The sequence below is a fragment of the Panthera uncia genome, assembly GCF_023721935.1.
Source record: "Panthera uncia isolate 11264 chromosome C1 unlocalized genomic scaffold, Puncia_PCG_1.0 HiC_scaffold_4, whole genome shotgun sequence".
Taxonomy (NCBI): domain Eukaryota; kingdom Metazoa; phylum Chordata; class Mammalia; order Carnivora; family Felidae; genus Panthera; species Panthera uncia.
This window is the reverse complement of record NW_026057585.1, coordinates 1,223,074-1,241,448: the sequence shown is the minus strand read 5'-3', so window position 1 is coordinate 1,241,448 and position 18,375 is coordinate 1,223,074. Positions and strand designations below refer to the sequence as shown.

At 44.1% G+C, this 18,375-nt stretch overlaps 1 protein-coding gene across 6 annotated transcripts in view; it reads left to right on the top strand.

The window, feature by feature from the left end:
• PIP5K1A (phosphatidylinositol-4-phosphate 5-kinase type 1 alpha) overlaps window positions 1-17,308 on the top strand; it is a 40,595-nt gene extending 23,287 nt beyond the window's left edge. For 3 of the 6 annotated variants that reach the window (XM_049616290.1, XM_049616286.1, XM_049616285.1), the window contains 11 exons: window positions 1,805-1,935; window positions 2,378-2,495; window positions 2,708-2,860; window positions 3,582-3,881; window positions 8,532-8,737; window positions 9,524-9,607; window positions 10,432-10,480; window positions 10,678-10,762; window positions 11,831-11,977; window positions 12,179-12,308; window positions 15,322-15,647. In XM_049616290.1, coding sequence (XP_049472247.1) covers window positions 1,805-1,935; window positions 2,378-2,495; window positions 2,708-2,860; window positions 3,582-3,881; window positions 8,532-8,737; window positions 9,524-9,607; window positions 10,432-10,480; window positions 10,678-10,762; window positions 11,831-11,977; window positions 12,179-12,308; window positions 15,322-15,463 — 1,545 coding nt within the window. In that variant the 3' untranslated portion in view covers window positions 15,464-15,647. The other 3 variants (XM_049616288.1, XM_049616287.1, XM_049616291.1) reach the window with 3 other exon arrangements.
• Window positions 17,309-18,375: the final 1,067 nt, after the last annotated feature.

Here is an 18,375-nt window from a genome sequence, read left to right as displayed (position 1 = left end):
CTCTCTCTCTGCCCCTCCCCCACTCATGCTCTGTCTCTCTGTCTCTGTCAGAAGTTAATAAACATTTAAAAAAAAAAAAGGTATGTCTGGGTGGAACCCTTTCATCTTACTCCAGGAAGGGATAATTCTGTCCCCTTGATGATATTCTCCACATTTTGTCTCATTCCTTGATATCCTAAGCCTTTGTGCAAGAACTATCATACAACTTGGACTTTAGAGTTTACTTGCAGTTCTGGACTACTCTGGAGATTCTCAGGCTTCCCAAGGGACAGTGTTCAACCTTCCATTGAGCATCTATACTTTGTTTAATATGGGGTGTGATGATTTCTTGGAGTCCTGTTTCTGGCCCATGTAGATTTTTCTTACATGTGTTCTCTGCCTTTATTGCACTGTCCCAAGTAATAGAGGTGGACTGAAGTCTGTCGGGCACCTGGCCCTCCCTGGGAATGGGCCCAAGGCCCAGTGTCAATTCCACAGATATATATCGAGCTCTGTTTATGTGCTGAACATTGAGACAAAAAGATGAGTTTCTAGTCTAATTGGAGAGGCACACACTTAAAAATCTAGTTATAAAAAAAATTTTTTTAAGCAATCTCCACCCCTGATGTGGGACTCAAACTCATGACACCAAAATCAAGAGACATGCTCTACCGCCTGATCCAGCCTCTAGTTTTAATTTTATTTAGTTTTAATTTTAAATTTTTTTTTTTTCAACGTTTTTTATTTATTTTTGGGACAGAGAGAGACAGAGCATGAACGGGGGAGGGGCAGAGAGAGAGGGAGACACAGAATCTGAAACAGGCTCCAGGCTCCGAGCCATCAGCCCAGAGCCTGACGCGGGGCTCGAACTCACGGACCGCGAGATCGTGACCTGGCTGAAGTCGGACGCTTAACCGACTGCGCCACCCAGGCGCCCCTTAATTTTAATGCTTAATGAGGACTAAATAGAAGTACCAGTAATTTAATACTTGATGGGGATTGGGGATGAGGGAAATCATTTAGAGCAAAACTGTCCAGTAGAACTTCATAGTGATTGAAATGTGCTATAATCTGTGTTATCCAGTAGTAGCCACTGGTCATACTTGAATGTGGCTGGTAAGACTGAAAAGGTGAATTTTTAGTTTATTTTGATTTTAAGTTGACAAATAGCCATGCATGGCTGGTGTATTGGGCAGCACAGATCTAGATGATCTGATAATTTCCTATAGGATTGTAAGAGTGGGGCTCTTGACCATAGGGTGATCATTTTAAATCTAAATACTTCCCGCGGAAATAATTTGAGTCTTTCAGGCTTTTTTCACTTAGGAACTATTTTGTGCCACTCTGTTGTCCTTGGGACACCAATCAGGCTCTGCCTTAAAAGGACTTAAAAGGCCTTTTGTAGCCAGGTAGTCAATCAAAATATCAGTTAATTTTAGTTACATTCTATATTCCATGAATAAAATGTTTGGAGAAGCCCCAGGTACTCTGGGGGCAGGAACCTTTGGAGTGAGGTATAAGATTGTTGTCTCAGGACGTTATCTTCCAAATGTAGATATGGATAGGCAGGAACACCTTGCCTAGCTGAGGCTGACTCAGACAGTCTGCCATTGCTACTGTGTATCTTTGTACCCTGCCAGTCTTTACCAGGCTTAACTGCCGAGTTAAGCAAGAGGTTGGAGGAACTGGATTGCCCCAGCTTAGTCTGAAGTATTAGAAGGGCATTTGCCTTTGGAGTGCTTCTGGCTCTTCCCTCCAGAGTTTTTATTGTTCTGATCAGATTTAATACTAGAATCTTTCCTCTCATTTCTCTTCTGTTTCTCAGACAACCTCATCTGCCTTGAAAGGTGCCATCCAGTTAGGCATTACTCACACTGTGGGAAGCCTGAGCACCAAACCAGAGCGTGATGTCCTCATGCAAGACTTCTATGTGGTGGAGAGTATCTTCTTTCCCAGGTACAGAGGTTAATGTTCATGGGAATTTCCTGGGAAGTGTGACTTTTTCATATCAACCTGAGGGCAGTTTTAGGGGTTCAGGTCTAACATAGGCATGTGCCCACTGTCCAGTCCTTAACTTGATCTTAGTTGGGGTGATGTGGGACTGGAGAATTTGGAGAGCAGATGCTGTTTTTTGAGTACTTCCATGAGCCTCTGGCCTGTGGAGTGAGCCGTAAAAGCAATTTAGTGCACTAGGTAAGAGGCAGTGTGATTCTCTATGCCCGTGTCTTAATCCCCATATTGTGCCAATGTCCCGTTAAGTAACTGCCTCTTTTAATACCTCTGGTTCTCTCAGAAGGGATGTACTGACCTGCCTCTGGGTGACTGAGTGTCTGTCCAGGGTAGACTCCTTGGTTGACAGGGACTGGTAAATTATAAGTTCTTCTATTTAACCCTACAGTGAAGGGAGCAACTTGACTCCTGCTCATCACTACAATGACTTTCGCTTCAAAACCTATGCACCTGTTGCCTTCCGTTACTTTCGGGAGTTATTTGGTATCCGGCCTGATGATTACTTGGTAAGCTTCTGGATCTCAGGACCCTATGACTCCAGTACCAGAGGGATCCTCCCAAAGGAAAACCCTCTCTCCACAGTCTTGCTTTTCTAGTCTTTCTTTAGAATAGCATCTGTACTTAATTTCTGTACTTTAGAATTGCATCTGTACTTAATTTCTGGTTGGACAAGCCCTGGTATTTCTGAACCTCTTGCTCTCTTCTTTCTGGGCCCTAGTACTCCCTCTGCAGTGAGCCACTGATTGAACTCTGCAGCTCTGGGGCCAGTGGTTCCCTCTTCTATGTGTCCAGTGACGATGAATTCATCATTAAAACGGTCCAGCATAAAGAGGCGGAGTTTCTGCAGAAGCTGCTTCCAGGATACTACATGGTGAGAAAAGAAGAGCACTTGGCCACCTGTGCTGCCCACTCCACTCTTGAGCAAGGTGGGGGTTGGGGCGTGGGGTGGTTCTTGTCAGCAGGGCAACATGATGTCAGCACTTCTGTCTTAAAGACGTAATTCATTTTGGGGCTTTTGGGCCCATCTCTCTTGCCTCTCTGGGGCCAAAAGGGTTTTATCTGTCATATTTTAAATGTTATTTGGCTTAGACCGTCCTACCCAAAGGTGATATTCAGTGATAATTTTGTTTTCTGTTCTTAGTCTACCTCCTACACCAGGAGAATGAGGGTTACTTCCCTTGATAGTACTCTATTCCATCTTACTCTGATTGACTGCCCTTGGAGCTTCTGGAGAAGTTAGTTTTGCTTCACATCACACCCACAAGAATATGCTATACCAAGGGCTTAGAGTTAAGACTTTTTCAATACGATCTTCTCTTGAACCTCTTTGAAAGAATATGTCCATCATACATTGAGTATGCTGACTGATTACTGGATTGGAGGGTCTGTGGCTCAGCTTGATGGTAATCGGATCACTGAGATAGATGTGTTGGAAAATTGTAAGCAAATATGATGTGGCCTTATGGGCAGACAGATTGGACCTGAACCCCATGTAGCAGACAAAGAAAGATGGGTGGCAACTTTTTGCCCTTGAGTTTCACTGAAAATCAGCTGACTTGTTGTCTTACTTCTTTTTACTTTCATGCCCACAGAACCTCAACCAGAACCCTCGCACTTTGCTGCCTAAATTCTATGGACTGTACTGTGTGCAGGCAGGTGGTAAGAACATTCGAATTGTGGTGATGAACAATCTCTTACCACGGTCAGTCAAGATGCACATCAAATATGACCTCAAGGGCTCAACCTACAAACGGCGGGCTTCCCAAAAAGAGCGAGAGAAGCCTCTACCCACCTTTAAAGACCTGGACTTCTTACAAGACATTCCAGATGGTCTTTTTTTGGATGCTGATATGTACAATGCTCTATGTAAGACCTTACAGCGTGACTGTTTGGTGAGTTTGTCATATTTCCTTTACTCTCAGATACCAAAAATTTCAGTCACTTAAACAGGTTATTATTCTCCCATCAAATCTGTACGAGATGGGACTCAGTTCCTTAGCTCTATATGTCCCAGACTTCATTTAAAATAACTTTTACAGGGGAGCCTGGGTGGGTCAGTCAGTTAAGCATCCGACTTTGGCTCAGGTCATGATCTCACAGTTCGAGAGTTCAAGCCCCGCAGCGAGCTCTGTGCTGACAGCTCAGAGCTTGGAACCTGCTTTGGATTCTGTGTCTCCCTCTGTGCCTGCCCCTCCCCCGCTCACACTCTGTCTCTGTTTCTCTCTCTCTCAAAAATAAACATTAAAAAAAAATTGTTTTGGGGCGCCTGGGTGGCGCAGTCGGTTAAGCGTCCGACTTCAGCCAGGTCACGATCTCGCGGTCCGTGAGTTCGAGCCCCGCGTCAGGCTCTGGGCTGATGGCTCAGAGCCTGGAGCCTGTTTCCGATTCTGTGTCTTCCTCTCTCTCTGCCCCTCCCCCGTTCATGCTCTGTCTCTCTCTGTCCCAAAAATAAATAAAAAAATAAAAAATAAAAAAAATAAAAAAAAATTGTTTTATATAAATGTATTAATTACAGGGTACCTGGGTGGTTCAGTCAGTTAAGTGACTGACTTTTGATTTCAGCTCAGGTCATAATCTCCTGTTTCATGAGTTCAAGCCCTGCATCGAGCTCTGTGCTGACAGCTCAGAGCTTGGAATCTGTTTCAGATTCTGTATCTCTCTCTCTTTCTGCTCCTCCCCCGCCCTCTCTCTCTCAAAGATAAACATTAAAAAACATTTAAAAAAATTAATTAAAAAATTGAAATAAAATAACTTTTACATTAGGTCATTGCTGAGCCTTTACATTTTTACATTCTGTTTATCCTCCCCACACCTGGCTTCATTTTCTTCTCTACCTCTCCTAGGCCTCATAATCCTGTATTCTTCTTATTTGCATATTAGCATCATTCCTCAGATCTTGGTCCTGCCTACCAAATCCACATTTATATCTTGGAAGCTGTGTGCTGCTGAAGGAAATCACACACCTGTGTCTACTGGCATCTCTATAGGTTGATGCTGTCCAGCCTCAATATTGTCCACCAGTCCACTTCCTGTTCCTTTCAGCACAGATGTCACATGATTGGGACTGTCTCCAAACCATTTTCTAACTTTTATCCCCCAGCCTTGTTTCTCAACAGACTACCTTGCTCTTCTGTTCCATACCATCCCTTTGTCCTGCCCCCATCTCCAATTTATAAATATGTCTGCAGTCACCCATCCTTAATCTCCTTTCTGCCCAACTTGGTGTCTTAGTCCGGGGTCAGTCCCTTTTGCAGGACTATTTCCTTAGGATCCTGCTTCACAACTTCCTTCCTTTCCCTCCCCTGGCTTCCGCCTCTACCAACTGTTTTCTTTCTACGTACAAACTTTTCTCTCTTTTATCTTAAGGTTAGGAGGGTCCTTTTTCAGTGTGTCTATCTAATGATGTTTCTATTTTTTCCTTTTCATTTATCTTCACCTATTCTTGCCTCAACCCACTGTCCTGGCTTTTGCTCTCTCTTCAAATGAACTGTTCTCCCCAGTGACGACCTGGGATGCCAAATAGAGACAACTACTTTTTTTTTTTTTTAATGTTTATTTTGAGAGACCATCCCAAGCAGGCTCCCCGCTGTCCATGCAGAGCCCAAAGCAGGACTTGAGCTCCTGAACTCTGAGATCATAACCTGAGCTGACATCAAGAGTCAGGTGCTGGGGCGCCTGGCTCAAGTCGGTTAAGTGTCTGACTTCAGCTCAGGTCATGATCTCACGGTCTGTGAGTTCAAGCCCCGCATTGGGCTCTGTGCTGATAGCTCAGAGCCTGGAGCCTGCTTCGGATTCTGTGTCTCCCTCTCTCTCTGCCCCTCCCCTGCTTATGCTCTGTCTCTCTCTGTCTCAAAAATAAATAAAAACATTTAAAAAAATTTAAAAATGTAAGCTTTAAAAAAAAAAAAGTCAGGTGCTTAACCGACTGAGCCACCCAAGTGCCCTGAGACTACTTCAGAGTCTTTCCTTGAATTTTCTGCAGCTTGACAGTTGACTATTTCCACTTTCTTAACATACCTTTTTTTTTGTTTTTCGTGACACTTTTTCCTACTGATTTTTTTTTTCCTCAGCTGTTACTGTAGGATCTTTCTCTACTCCGTAACATTGTCCATCCTTGTTCTTTGCTTACTCTGCATCTATTTACAGGGCAATGCCTATATGTTAGTTTGAGTCCTTTGGTTGAAAGGACTAGATACAATGGAGCAGAGAGTTGGTTTCAGACTTTAATAAGAATCACTCCTGGGGTGCCTGGGTGGGTCAGTTGGTTAAGCATCCAACTCTTGATTTCAGCTCAGGTCATGATCTCAGGTTGTGAGATCGCGCCCTGTGTTGGGCTCCACTCTGGGTGTGGAACCTGCTTGAAGTTCTCTGTCTCTCTCTCTGTCTCTCTCACTCACTCACTGTCTCTCTCACTCACTCACTTTGCCCACCCCCCTCTTTCTCCAACAATGACAACAACAAAAAAGAATCACTCCTATGCTCTCTTCATCCCTTCCTCCACCAACCTACCAAAACACCCTTGGTTGAGCTGCATCACCAAAGTGGGCCACTGGAACTGGTGGAAGTACACCCTTTCACACGCTGTTCTGGGATGGAAGGAGAGTTGAGAACTGTGGGATACAATTCAAGCTCCTTGTTTTTTATTAAAAAAAAATTTTTTTTTTAATGTTTATTTATTTTTGAGAGACCGCAAGCATGAATAGGGGAGAGGTAGAGAGAGGCACCAAAGCAGGCACCAGACTCTGAGCTGTCAGCACAGAGCCTGACATGGGGCCTGAACCCACAAGCTGTAAGATCATGACCTGAGCCAAAGTTGGACCCTTAACCGACTGAGCCACCCAGGCACCCCACAATCGAGGCTCCTTAATATGACACATCAGGCCTGTTATTGTTTTGCCCCTATCAACCTCTGTAATCTGCCACACCATTTTTTTGCATTTTCTGTTTTAGCAGTACCAAATTACATCTCACAGGATGTAACATGCTGTTTGTTTCATGTCTCTAGGCCTTTATTTGGACTTATTTTCCAATTTATCCTTCATAAGCTTATTTATGTATCACTTCTTGACTTCTACACTAGTCATGTAAGCAGTTTTGTTGTTGCACATAGTAGACTGTATTGCATTTATTTTTGTAGTTTTCATTCCTAAATTATAATATCCTTGAGGACAGAACCTCTCAAGTATCTTTGTACCCCAATAAGCAGGCACAGCGCATACAGATGTTAGGGCTTCGCTAAATACTGAACTGAATTGAAGCTGGGCATATAAGGTCCTGCAGCAGATCTGTTCTATCACGAAGTGTACTTTACCAGACTTTCCTTGTGGATTCTTTACAATTCAAGTATGTATTCCTTGTTCCCTTGAGAAAATAATGCTCAATAATAATAATAAAGAGATACAAGGAAAGAACAAAGAGCGTCTTGTGGGCTAGGCAGTGGTCTAATATATATTTACTCAAAAGGAAGAAAGCTGAGGGGATGTAAATGGTGACCAGAGGAGGTTAATGTGTTCTTCTTCAGGGACTAGGAGGAGCAAAGGATAAGCCTATGTAGTTAACCCTGGAGGTTTACTGTCAAGGGGCACCTTGGTGGCTCAATTGGTTAAGCATCTGACTCTTGGTTTCTGCTCAGGTCATTTATCTCACGGTTTGTGAGTTCGAGCCTTGTGTCGGCACAGAGCCTGCTTGAGATTCTCTTTCTTCCTCTCTTTGCTCCCCCCACCCCCCACCAATAAACATTAAAAAAAAAAAAAGATAATTGAAGGACACCTGGGTGGCTTGGTCGGTTGAGAGTCCGAGTCTTGATTTTGGCTCAGGTCATTATCTCATGGTTCATGGGATCAAGCCCCACACCCCACATCGGGTTCCATGCTGATGATGTGGAGTCTGCTTGGATTCTCTCACTTCTCTCTCCGTTCCTCTCTCTCTCTCTCAAATAAATAAACATTGGGGTGCCTGGGTGGCTCAGTCAGTTAAGTGTCAGGCTTCAGCTCAGGTTATGATCTCAGTTCATGGGTTCGAGCCCCATGTCAGGCTCTGTGCTGACAACTCTGAGCCTGGAGCCTGCTTCAGATTCTGTCTATCTGTCTCTGTCTCTCTGCCCCTCCCCTGCTCACACTCTGTCTCTCCCCAAAATAAATAAATTTAAAAAAATTAAATATTTAAAAAATATGTCTTTTTTTTTTTTTTTTTAATTTTTTTTTTTTCAACGTTTTTTATTTATTTTTGGGACAGAGAGAGACAGACAGAGCATGAACGGGGGACGGGCAGAGAGAGAGGGAGACACAGAATCTGAAACAGGCTCCAGGCTCCGAGCCATCAGCCCAGAGCCTGACACGGGGCTCGAACTCACAGACCGCGAGATCGTGACCTGGCTGAAGTCGGACGCTTAACCGACTGCGCCACCCAGGCGCCCCAAAAAATATGTCTTTAAAAAACAAAAAAAAGAATTGAATCAGGAAAGCTGTGAGGTCCTGAAAAAGAGTTCTCTTACCTCCCAAGGCTCAGATCATGGTTTTTGTTTTTGTTTTCTTTCCACTTAGGTGCTGCAGAGCTTCAAGATAATGGACTATAGCCTCTTGATGTCAATCCATAACATAGATCATGCCCAACGAGAGCCCTTAGGCAATGAAACACAGTATTCAGTTGATACTCGCAGACCAGCCCCCCAAAAGGCTCTCTATTCTACAGCTATGGAATCTATCCAGGGCGAGGCTCGGCGAGGTGGCACCATGGAGACTGATGACCAGTGAGTGGGCTCAGGGACACCGGAAAGGAGAACATAGACTCACTGTAGGTTTTTCTTGAGGAGGGGACCCAGCTTCTGGAATAAGAGTAACCCTGATTCAGGAGTTAAGTTGACAGTATTAGTATTTATAGAACTATAGAATGAACTTTCTTAAGAATATAAAAAGAAAGGAAGAAGTCTTAAATTGGGGATTTATAGCACATCTGAGAAAGAGAACTATTTGAAATTAAAAGACTTTTTGAAAAGAATCTACTCAGGGTCTTAGACACATCTGCCTATTATATTAAAACTTCACCAAAAGCAATTTGTTATAGGCAGCTTTATGGAAGATGTCCTTCTTACCATGGTGGATCTATCAGGGAAGCATATTTACCGCGAAGTATAAATGTCTTGTAGGTAGTTTCAGTTTTAAGTCACGGTAAAGGTTACCATGACTCTCAAGAAGAGTGTCCTAGTGGGCGTGAATTAAAATATGAAAGTACTGAGGAAGTTCAGTTATCGGAACATTTCCAACATGGCTGAGTAGAGGTGATATTAGATTCTCTTTGGTGGAATTAGGGTCGGAGGGGGCAGGTGAGTGAAACTTGGAGGCAAAGAGGTTGTAATACGTACTCCAGAGTGGTTCTTGGGGATGGAGGAAGGTTCTCACTCTTCCCCAGTTTATGGGAGATGGGACGGTTATGTTTAGGTCTCAGTTCCCTGTCCTGATCTGACTCGAGGTTACGAGAACCCCGTGTGCCAGGCCAAAGATTTTCTTAACTCTTTTCTTCTTGTCTTCCGGAACAGTATGGGTGGCATCCCGGCCCGCAATAGTAAGGGGGAAAGGCTGCTGCTTTATATTGGGATCATTGACATTCTTCAGTCTTACAGGTGAGGAGTGCACAGATCCCAAATGAGGGGGCAGAGTGGTTGCAGATAACCACTCACATTTCTCCTTCAGGTGGGTTTGTCACTAAATTCTTCCTGAAACAAGAACAGTGAGTTGCAGCCCAGCTGCTTACCTCATTAGGTTTTAAATGATGGTTTGGTTCATTGATTTTGCCTGTCTCCCTGGCTTCATTACCCTGCCACTTCCCCAAACATAACACACACCTCTGTGGAGAGCTGAGTCAGTCCTCAGAAGCACCAGGGTAGAATACACCATCTGTCTGGCTCTTTGTGAGAAACCTGTGAGATGAGTCACACTCCACATTGGGATACAGCTGGAAACACGTTCCCCTTTCCTCAGAGGAAAAACAAGAGGATCACTGTGTTCTGTGCAGAGTGTTAGCCTGTGGAACGGAGGTAGTGAGGTGGTAGTGAGGGGAGAGCTGGGAATGCTGGATCCCAGGTTTCAGCTACTACTGAGGATTGGACAATACTTGGTTTACCGTTTCAGCGTCTTATCATCCAGTTTTAATTCCTCTCTTCCCCCTAGTAGCATACCCATCTATTCCTTCAGTTCTCCTTTTGTAATAAATGCTCTTGTCTCTGACTTACCAGGGACATAATTACTGCTCTCTTTCTATGGGAAGCTAAGTGACTTCCCTGGAAACAGCTTTGATCTCCATGTTGAACAAGCATGACTGTGTCTGTTCTTTGGAAAGCCAGTTTTATAGAGGGAGTGCTTTCCCAGCTTCTTCAACTCTAAAAGAGAAAACTGTGTCATTCACTTAAAAACTGTGGGGCTGTGTGATAAACATTTTTCTCGGCAGGTTTGTTAAGAAGTTGGAGCACTCTTGGAAAGCTCTGGTACATGATGGGGTGAGTAGCAGTTTGCTAGAGGCTCTCCTGCCTCCTTCAGTTCTGATTTGCCCCCTCCGTTTGTTCTTATTTCATTTGTGGGTTCTGCCCTTCTGCTTGGGTGTCAGCCTAGGGGAAAGCAGCCCTAGGACTAAATAGAGGCCCTCTTGCTGGGCCTTCCCATCTCTAACTCTGCAGCCCTCTCTTCTGCTCTGCAGGACACCGTATCGGTGCATCGGCCAGGCTTCTATGCTGAACGGTTCCAACGCTTCATGTGCAACACAGTGTTCAAGAAGATACCCTGTAAGTGGCTTCTACCAGATGACCCCCCAGTGCCTCCCTTACTCCAGGAGATGGGGGGGCAAGACACCTCTGTCAGGGAACTGCCAAAGCCTCTTCTGCTCTACCCACATCCCGTGAGAACTGCTGCCCGTCTTTATGTCAGTCACACTGTCTGTCCCCGTGGTTTCCGAGTTGCTGCTTTCCCCCTGGCTGTCCCTCTGTGTGTCATTGAGGTGAAGGGCATTTCTAGGAAGTGGGATTGGTGGGGAAAAAGTGTCGTTGTGGGAGTAGGATCCACGCCACAGGCTGAGATAGAGCCAGACTTACAGAGATAGACAAGGATATCACAGGTGTTCTATTTTCTGTTCATATCCCCAGTGCCAAGGAATTCTCAGAGTGGGATCAAAGGGTTGGAGAAGCATTTACTGATTTCTGCTTAGCAGTCCTTCTCACTCTCTTTCCTCAACTTTTGTGACTGGAAAGTGCCAGTATTCTTCTTCCCAAACCTTCCATGCTGTTGACCCTGGCACATTTCCAACTCCTCCTTCCCATCTCCTCATCTTAGGCCTCAGTCGTCCCTCAGTGAGGCAGAGAGGACTTAGGCATGCCAGACAGTCTTAAAGAAACATGGAAAAATCTTTTCAAAGTCTTTTCAAAGTGATATATAAACAAGTGTAAAGTATCACGGTGCTGTGTGCGTAAGTGCTACAAGGATGCAGAGTGAAAGGGTCATCTTCATCAGCTTGACCTGGAGGACGTTACTAAAGAACAAGGGGATGACGGAGCGGAGGACATCTCATCGGGTGGAAGCAAAGCCATCGAGGTTGCGTGTAGCAGGGGAAAGATGTGCGTGTGTGTGTGTGTTTCCTTTCGTCTAGGTTCTCTGCTTTCCAAAGTGAGGTGACCCAAGATGCACACCCTGTCCTCTGAAGAGTAGTTAATAGAGCTTGTCTTTGTTGACATTAGTCCTTCTGCCCGCTTTGCAGAGCACCTTTGGGTTTGTGTTGGGGGTGCTGGCGATTTGTATCTGTGTCTTGGTGATGGTTTCTTAGGTGGGTGCTAAGTAGGCTTTCTCTTTCCCTTTTGAAGTGAAGCCCTCTCCTTCCAAAAAGTTTCGGTCTGGCTCATCTTTCTCTCGGCGAGCAGGCCCCAGCGGCAACTCCTGCATTACTTACCAGACATCGGTCTCTGGGGAGCACAAGGCACAAGTGACAACAAAGGCGGAAGTGGAGCCAGGTCAGCGCCAGGGCTGGGGCTCCCATGTGCGTGGGCACTCCCTCCCTTCCTTCGGAGCCCTGTCTTATCTGCCTAGGACCTCTACTCTCCATTCCTGTCCAGGAAAAGCCAAGTTGCTTCATTTTTCCCCCCCCATATTTTCCCCACCCCATTTTGTCTTCTTTTTTATTGATTGATTTTCTTCCCTTTTCTTTTTTCCAGGCGTCCACTTCGGTCGTCCTGATGTTTTACCTCAGACTCCACCTTTGGAGAAAATCAGTGAGGTCACGACTATTCCTGACCCCTATTTCTCACCTGTAGTTGGAGAGACTTTACAAATGCAATCTACAAGGTTGGTTCCTTGGCCCCTTTCTCCATATAATCTTTTCATGTCTCTCTTCAGGTCCTTAGGAACCTCCATAAGTTGTTTCTTCAAGAGATCATTGTCATTTGCTCCTCACTAGATTTTTGCAGGTTTACTTTCTTTTAGCTGATCTCTAGTGATTTGGAAAAGTGTCAATATCTCTCCATCTTTAGGGGGGTGTGCAAGACTTTTCTGATATTCAGTCAAAACACGCCCCAACCAACCCTTTATCTCCTGATGAGTTAGATGAGAATTCTCTGCTTATTTTGTAAGCCTGGGAAGATTCCTGGGCAGTGAAGAAAATGAACAGTCAATCTTGCAAAAGAATCCAGTATGAAGATTGTGATTTAATTTTGTTACCTGGTGTGTTGATTATTCCATCATAATACATTAACCTAAAACTTAGTGGCTTAAAATAACAAGCATATATCATAGTTTCTGTGGGTCAGAATCTGGGTCTTCATGAAGTGTTGGCCAGGATTACTGTCTTGTCTGGAAGGTTTGACTGAGAGGCTTCACTTCTAAGCTCATTTATGTGCTTATTGGCAGCATTCAGTTCCTTGTGGGTTACTGGACAGAGGGCATTAGTTCCTCACCAGCTGTTGGCTGGGGACCTCCCTGTTCTTTGCCACATGAGCCTCTCTGTTAGGACAACTCAGCACATAGCAGCTGGCTTCTCTCAAGAGTGAGTAAATGAGAGTGCATGCACCTTTGCAGAAGCCATAATCTTTTTGTAACCTAACCTCAAGATTGACATCCTGTCACCTGTACTGCATTGTAGTCGCTAAATGTGGCCCACACGCCCACACTCACAAGGAGAAGGGCTTACACAAAGGTATGAATATCAGGAAGCAGAGATCATGGGGAGCCACCTAATGAGCGACCTGTCACAGTCCATCTTCTGGCCCCCAATAATTCACATCCCTCCATGTGCAAAATGCGTTCATTGGCTCCCATGGTCTCTAAAGTCCCATCCCCATTATAGCAGCAGCTCAAATTCCAGAATTTTGTCCTCTGAATTAGGTCTTGGTTTGAACGAATTCCCCAGGTGGTGTTCCTCGAGTATAGTTCCTCTCAGTCTTTTGACCTGTGAAAAATAAAGAGGTTTTCTCCCTTCATACCCAGCAGACAGTGGTGAGGCAGTAAGGAGATAACCACTGTACACATTCCTGTACAAAAAGAGGAGCGAAGGAGGCACAGAGGAGTCACTGGTGCATAGCTAAGTCCAAAATCCAGCGATTGTTGGAGTTTCTTTTATCGAGTCTCAAAACATGGGGGTAATTCTCCATGGCTCTTGGCTCCACCCTTTGGAGTCTTGGTTTTGCTTTCTGGGTCTTCCCTTTTCACAAAAGGTAGAATGTGTTTGCAGCTGAGTAGTTTTGTCAGCCTGCTCTCTTGCCAGTACAATTTTAGGGTCCAGTGGTCTCTTCATTTTGTACTGTTTCTGTCCCTTTCAGTCCAAGCTGGTAATGTTTCTGTTGTTATAATGCCCTCATAGATTTTGTGGACCTCCTATGAATCTCATTGGGATTCGGTCCTTCAGACAAAAGCCACACCCACAGATACTGACCGTCTTGATATAAGCCCTGTGCTTCTTAGAGATCCTGTTGTTGAGAGGATCTACAAGACATTAATCTTTTTGGATGGCCTTTTGCATGATTGAATAGTACTCTAACCAACAAACTTTGATTTTTCTGAGGTCTCAAAAAAATGTTTTACAGTCATACCATTGGCTTTGTCTTTAGGGCACATTTTCCTGGTAGTACTCAGGTTATAAAACCTTGCTTGTTCACAAGCCGTTTCTTAATTTCAGCGTGGTTTGCTATCTGGAGGGGCTCAGAATTTTCAAAACCATTAAGTCCTGGCAAGTCCTCCTTTTATTTAATAGTCCTTCCCTTAATCTTTTTCTTCTCTTAAGTTTTATTCTAAGCATTATTAAGAAGGAATTGCATGGCACCTTCAGGACTTTGCTTAGAATTCTCCTTTGCTAGATCACCCAGTTCATTAGGCACATATTCTACTTTTCACATAACTGCATATGATATTGTTGCTAAACTTTGTTCCACTAAATTCCTTCACTTGCCAGTAAGATCTTTCTTACTCTCCTTTCAGCCCACACTGGCCACTCACCTATTCAAGTCTAAAATTCTACAGTATATTCATGGCACTTTTAAACTTTCACTAAAACTCTCCTTAAAGCCCACTTCCCTCTTCCAAAGCTACTTCCACTTTTTAGATTTTTAGTTCAGCAGCACTTCACTTTCAAGTACAAAAAGCTGTATTATCGATTGTGTAATAAATTACCTCCAACTTGGCAGCTAAAAACTACAAACATTTATTATCTCAGATTTTATGTGGCTTAAATACTTCATTGTGACTTAGCTGGGTGCCTTTGGCTCAAGGTCTCTCAGGATATTACATTCAAGCTGTTTGTAAGGGAAGTAGCCTCATCTGGAGGCTCGCCTGAGGAAGGATCCATTTCCAAACTCACTTATGTGGTTGTTGGCAAGATTCAGTTCCTTGCAGGCTGTTGGCCAGTGGTACTTCCTTAGTTCCTTGTCACATGCTTCTCTCAGAGCAAACAGAGCATGAGCCAAAGAGGAAGCTAGGTAGGGTATTTGGTAACCTAATCTCAGAATTGATGTTTTCTCATCTGTCCACTAGAAGAGAATCACTAAATCCAGCCTACATTCAAAAGAAAATTTTACAATGGCATAAATATCAGGCAGCAGTGATCACTGAGTGCCTGCCACACCTGGGAATTGAGGACAGAAGGGGAGGATATTAGGAAATACTTTGTAGTACTCAAGATGATAAATAGTTAATTAAAATGGCATGCTTCTAAATCTGGTAGTTTCTTAACCTTTTCTTTCTGAATCCTAAATTGATCTTGAAGTGAAATATGGAGAAGCAGTATAAGATCTGACTTGAAAGGAGGGTCCTTTTTCTTTTTTATCTTCTAATACTTCTCTCTGCCTCCATTTTTTTTTTCTCCTGTTAGTTCAATCCTCTTGGAAAAGCCTGAAGTTGCAGAGTCAGAGTTCACCCATGTGAGTGTCTGGGATGTGGGGGAGGTAAATGCTTTGAAGGGTATAAAGATGATCACTGATGGAGTGGAACAAGGAGTTAATTGGCAAGGTTAAGGGACTGGGTGCCCCCCTGAATCTTGCCTTTTTGAATTTTGTGGTTTGGGAACCTTGTACTTGCAAGCAGAGACTGAAATAGAAGACGACTTCTTAATTCTTTTAATCAGGTTGAAATTAACTTGAATTCCATTCCTGGCTCCTCATCTCATACTCCACATCCTTAATTTTACACTCTTTCCCTTTCCAGTGAGCAAAAAAATTCAGAAGACTTAGAACAAGATTCTACCAGCTTGGTGATCCCAAGATGCCAGCCCTTGCCCCAGCAATGCTGAGTTTTCTTCTTCGTGGTCATCACAGAAGAAGCATATTGGAGGCTAGGGGGGCTGTCTCTTTCCTGAAGAAGATCGTCTTCTCCATCCCTTTCCTTACAAATGGGCCTTAGTGCCTCGGACAGTTGAGGACAGCAGCGTCCTCCCCACTTCTGAGTTGAGTGGCATGAGTTTTCAACTGGCCAGCCTTGGCTTCCACAAATGAATTGTTTTCAAGCCCCCAGTTCTTCCTGCTAGAAGCGGGGTTGCTGGACTTGGTGGTTTTCTTCCTCCTCATCTACCCTTCACCAGGAGCTGGACTCTTAATTTCCTCAGGACAGACTGGCTGGCACCTTATCTCCACCTTAGCTCTTTCTCTGGAAGAAGACCCTGGTAACTTTTGTAAAGGTTTTGGGGGAGTAATGGTGTTAAACCAACTCCCAACTTCCTTTTTTTTCTTTTTTCTTAAAAAAAAGGAAAAGAAAGACTAGCGCACAGCACACAATTTCAAGCTAGTTTCAGATCAAAACTCCAGAAGTGTTGGAGAGCTGCCTGTTCATGGGGTTCCCTCAGAAGAGCCCCCTGGTGTTTGAGAAATGGAAGTGTGGAACTGCTTTGCCAAGAGCAGCTCCTCTTTAACTCCTCCTCTCTTGATGAATTTCTTAAGGCTGAAGGAATGGAGAGAGTGGGACATGGGGTAATCTTTACCCCTTTGGTTGAAACAGAAGGGCAGTCATGGGGTGGAAGATCAGAGCCCTTCCTAGGCAGGACCCGACTCAGGGGCCATCACGATTATTACTGTTCTGCAATTTGAAATATATTCTGCTTGTTTTTCTAAATACGAAGACTTAATCAAATGAATTTGGATCCTTCTCGAAAGGTTTCTTCCTTGCCCTTCCCACCTTTTCTGACAAAGTTCTGCTGTTCGTGGAGTTCAAGTGGAAAGGGGACACCTGTGTCCATTTAACAGGCAGTCTAGCTGTGAGGCTAGAGGATATTCTCTTAGACTCACAGGGAGCCAGCAGATTCTTGCCTAGGTGAGGTCATTGCTGTGCCACATGCCCTGCCCCTTCTCATACAGAGAACTCGGAAATGGGGGCTTTGTAATCCCTTTGTTCCCGTCTCCAAGAGTTGTGGTTCCCCATCTGATCCTCCTACTCCTGCCAGGGGAAGAAGGAGGCCTGGCATCTCAGGCAGATTGTTGAAGACTCTCCTGTCCATCCCACCCGACCTTGATAGTAGGGTAGCCCATCCCCCAAGTAACTGTCTATATTAGACACCCCCAGCCAGTTTCTGGCTGCCTGTCTTTGCTGCCATGTTCTTTTTTACAAGAAGGAAAGAAACAATTCTTGCTATTTTTTTTCATAATTTACTATTTATGATGTATTTAAGTGTTTTATTCAGGACAGAGTTCTGTAGGGCGTGGGAGGGAATATTTGAGGGAGGCTGGGTCTTAGGGAAGGGAATGGGGAATCAACATTTTTATGAAGTGTCATTATTTGCCTCTACTTTGTATTGTTCAGAAATCGCAAATGCAATATAAAAGTGATAAATCCTTGGTTTTAATGTATTAAACTTTCATCAGTTATTTAGACCTCTTGTTTCTTCCTAATTCTTTTTCATAACACCGTACGCTCCATCTCCTGCCCCAGTTCAGGCTCCATGTTCTTTGTGTTTTTCTGAGCGAATACTGTGTCTTCCCCAGGTTCCTTCAGTCTGGTGCAGGCTGGTGCTGGCTTCATTCCTTACCTTCCAGCCACCCCTCCACCATAACAACTTCAATTTGACAGGGAAAAGCGGTGAGTGAAGAAGGGAATTACCGTAGGTCTGTTGCCTAGAAGGCAACCCATTTTAACTGATGGATCTTGGGATCCAGCACCGAAAATCTTCCTCAAGTTTAGGAGGAAAGGAGAGGGACAAAGCAAGATTGAGACAAGTTGGTCTTCAGATTCCCTCTCTTTCCTTCCCCCAACCTGGCCCTAAGGCATCACTTAGAAGAGCATAGAGAAAAGCATCCCTCAGTTCTGTTTTCCTCTTCTGTGAGGTTGAGCTTAGTTAGGCTCTTTTACTGTGATGGGAAACTAGGCCAAAGAGGGGGTGTTCATTCTAAGGCTTGTAGGTGGGGGGCTTTGGAGAGAAGCAAGTTAATACTATTCTTTCCACAGCACTATTCCTTACCTTGTTAAGATCATTCTACAAATATATAAGCGGCAGGTAGCAAGCAGTGCACTGGGCAGTGGAGGTCAAAAGAAGTAATTGACCTTCAAGAGTGTATAGTGCACATACATGTGTGTACACAAAAACAACATGTTAGATGGGATACAGTGAAGGATTTCAGTTGTCTGGAGAATGGTATGGAATATGTAAGAAAATTAGAGGTCACTGTGGACCAGAAGTGTTGGAGAAAGTTGTACTTGAGCCCAAGGTCCTAGAGGTGTCTCTCCAAAACAGAGAACAAGGAAGAGACCACAGCAGAAGCAATGGTGGAGGAGACTTGAATGAGAATCTTGGTGTAGGTGGAGGACACACAGGAAACCCTGACTGCTAGACTGAGGAATTTTTTATTTCATTTTATTGTTTAAAAAAAATTTTTTTTTAATTTTTTTTTTTAACGTTTATTTTATTTTTGAGACAGAGAGAGAGTATGAATGGCGGGGGGGG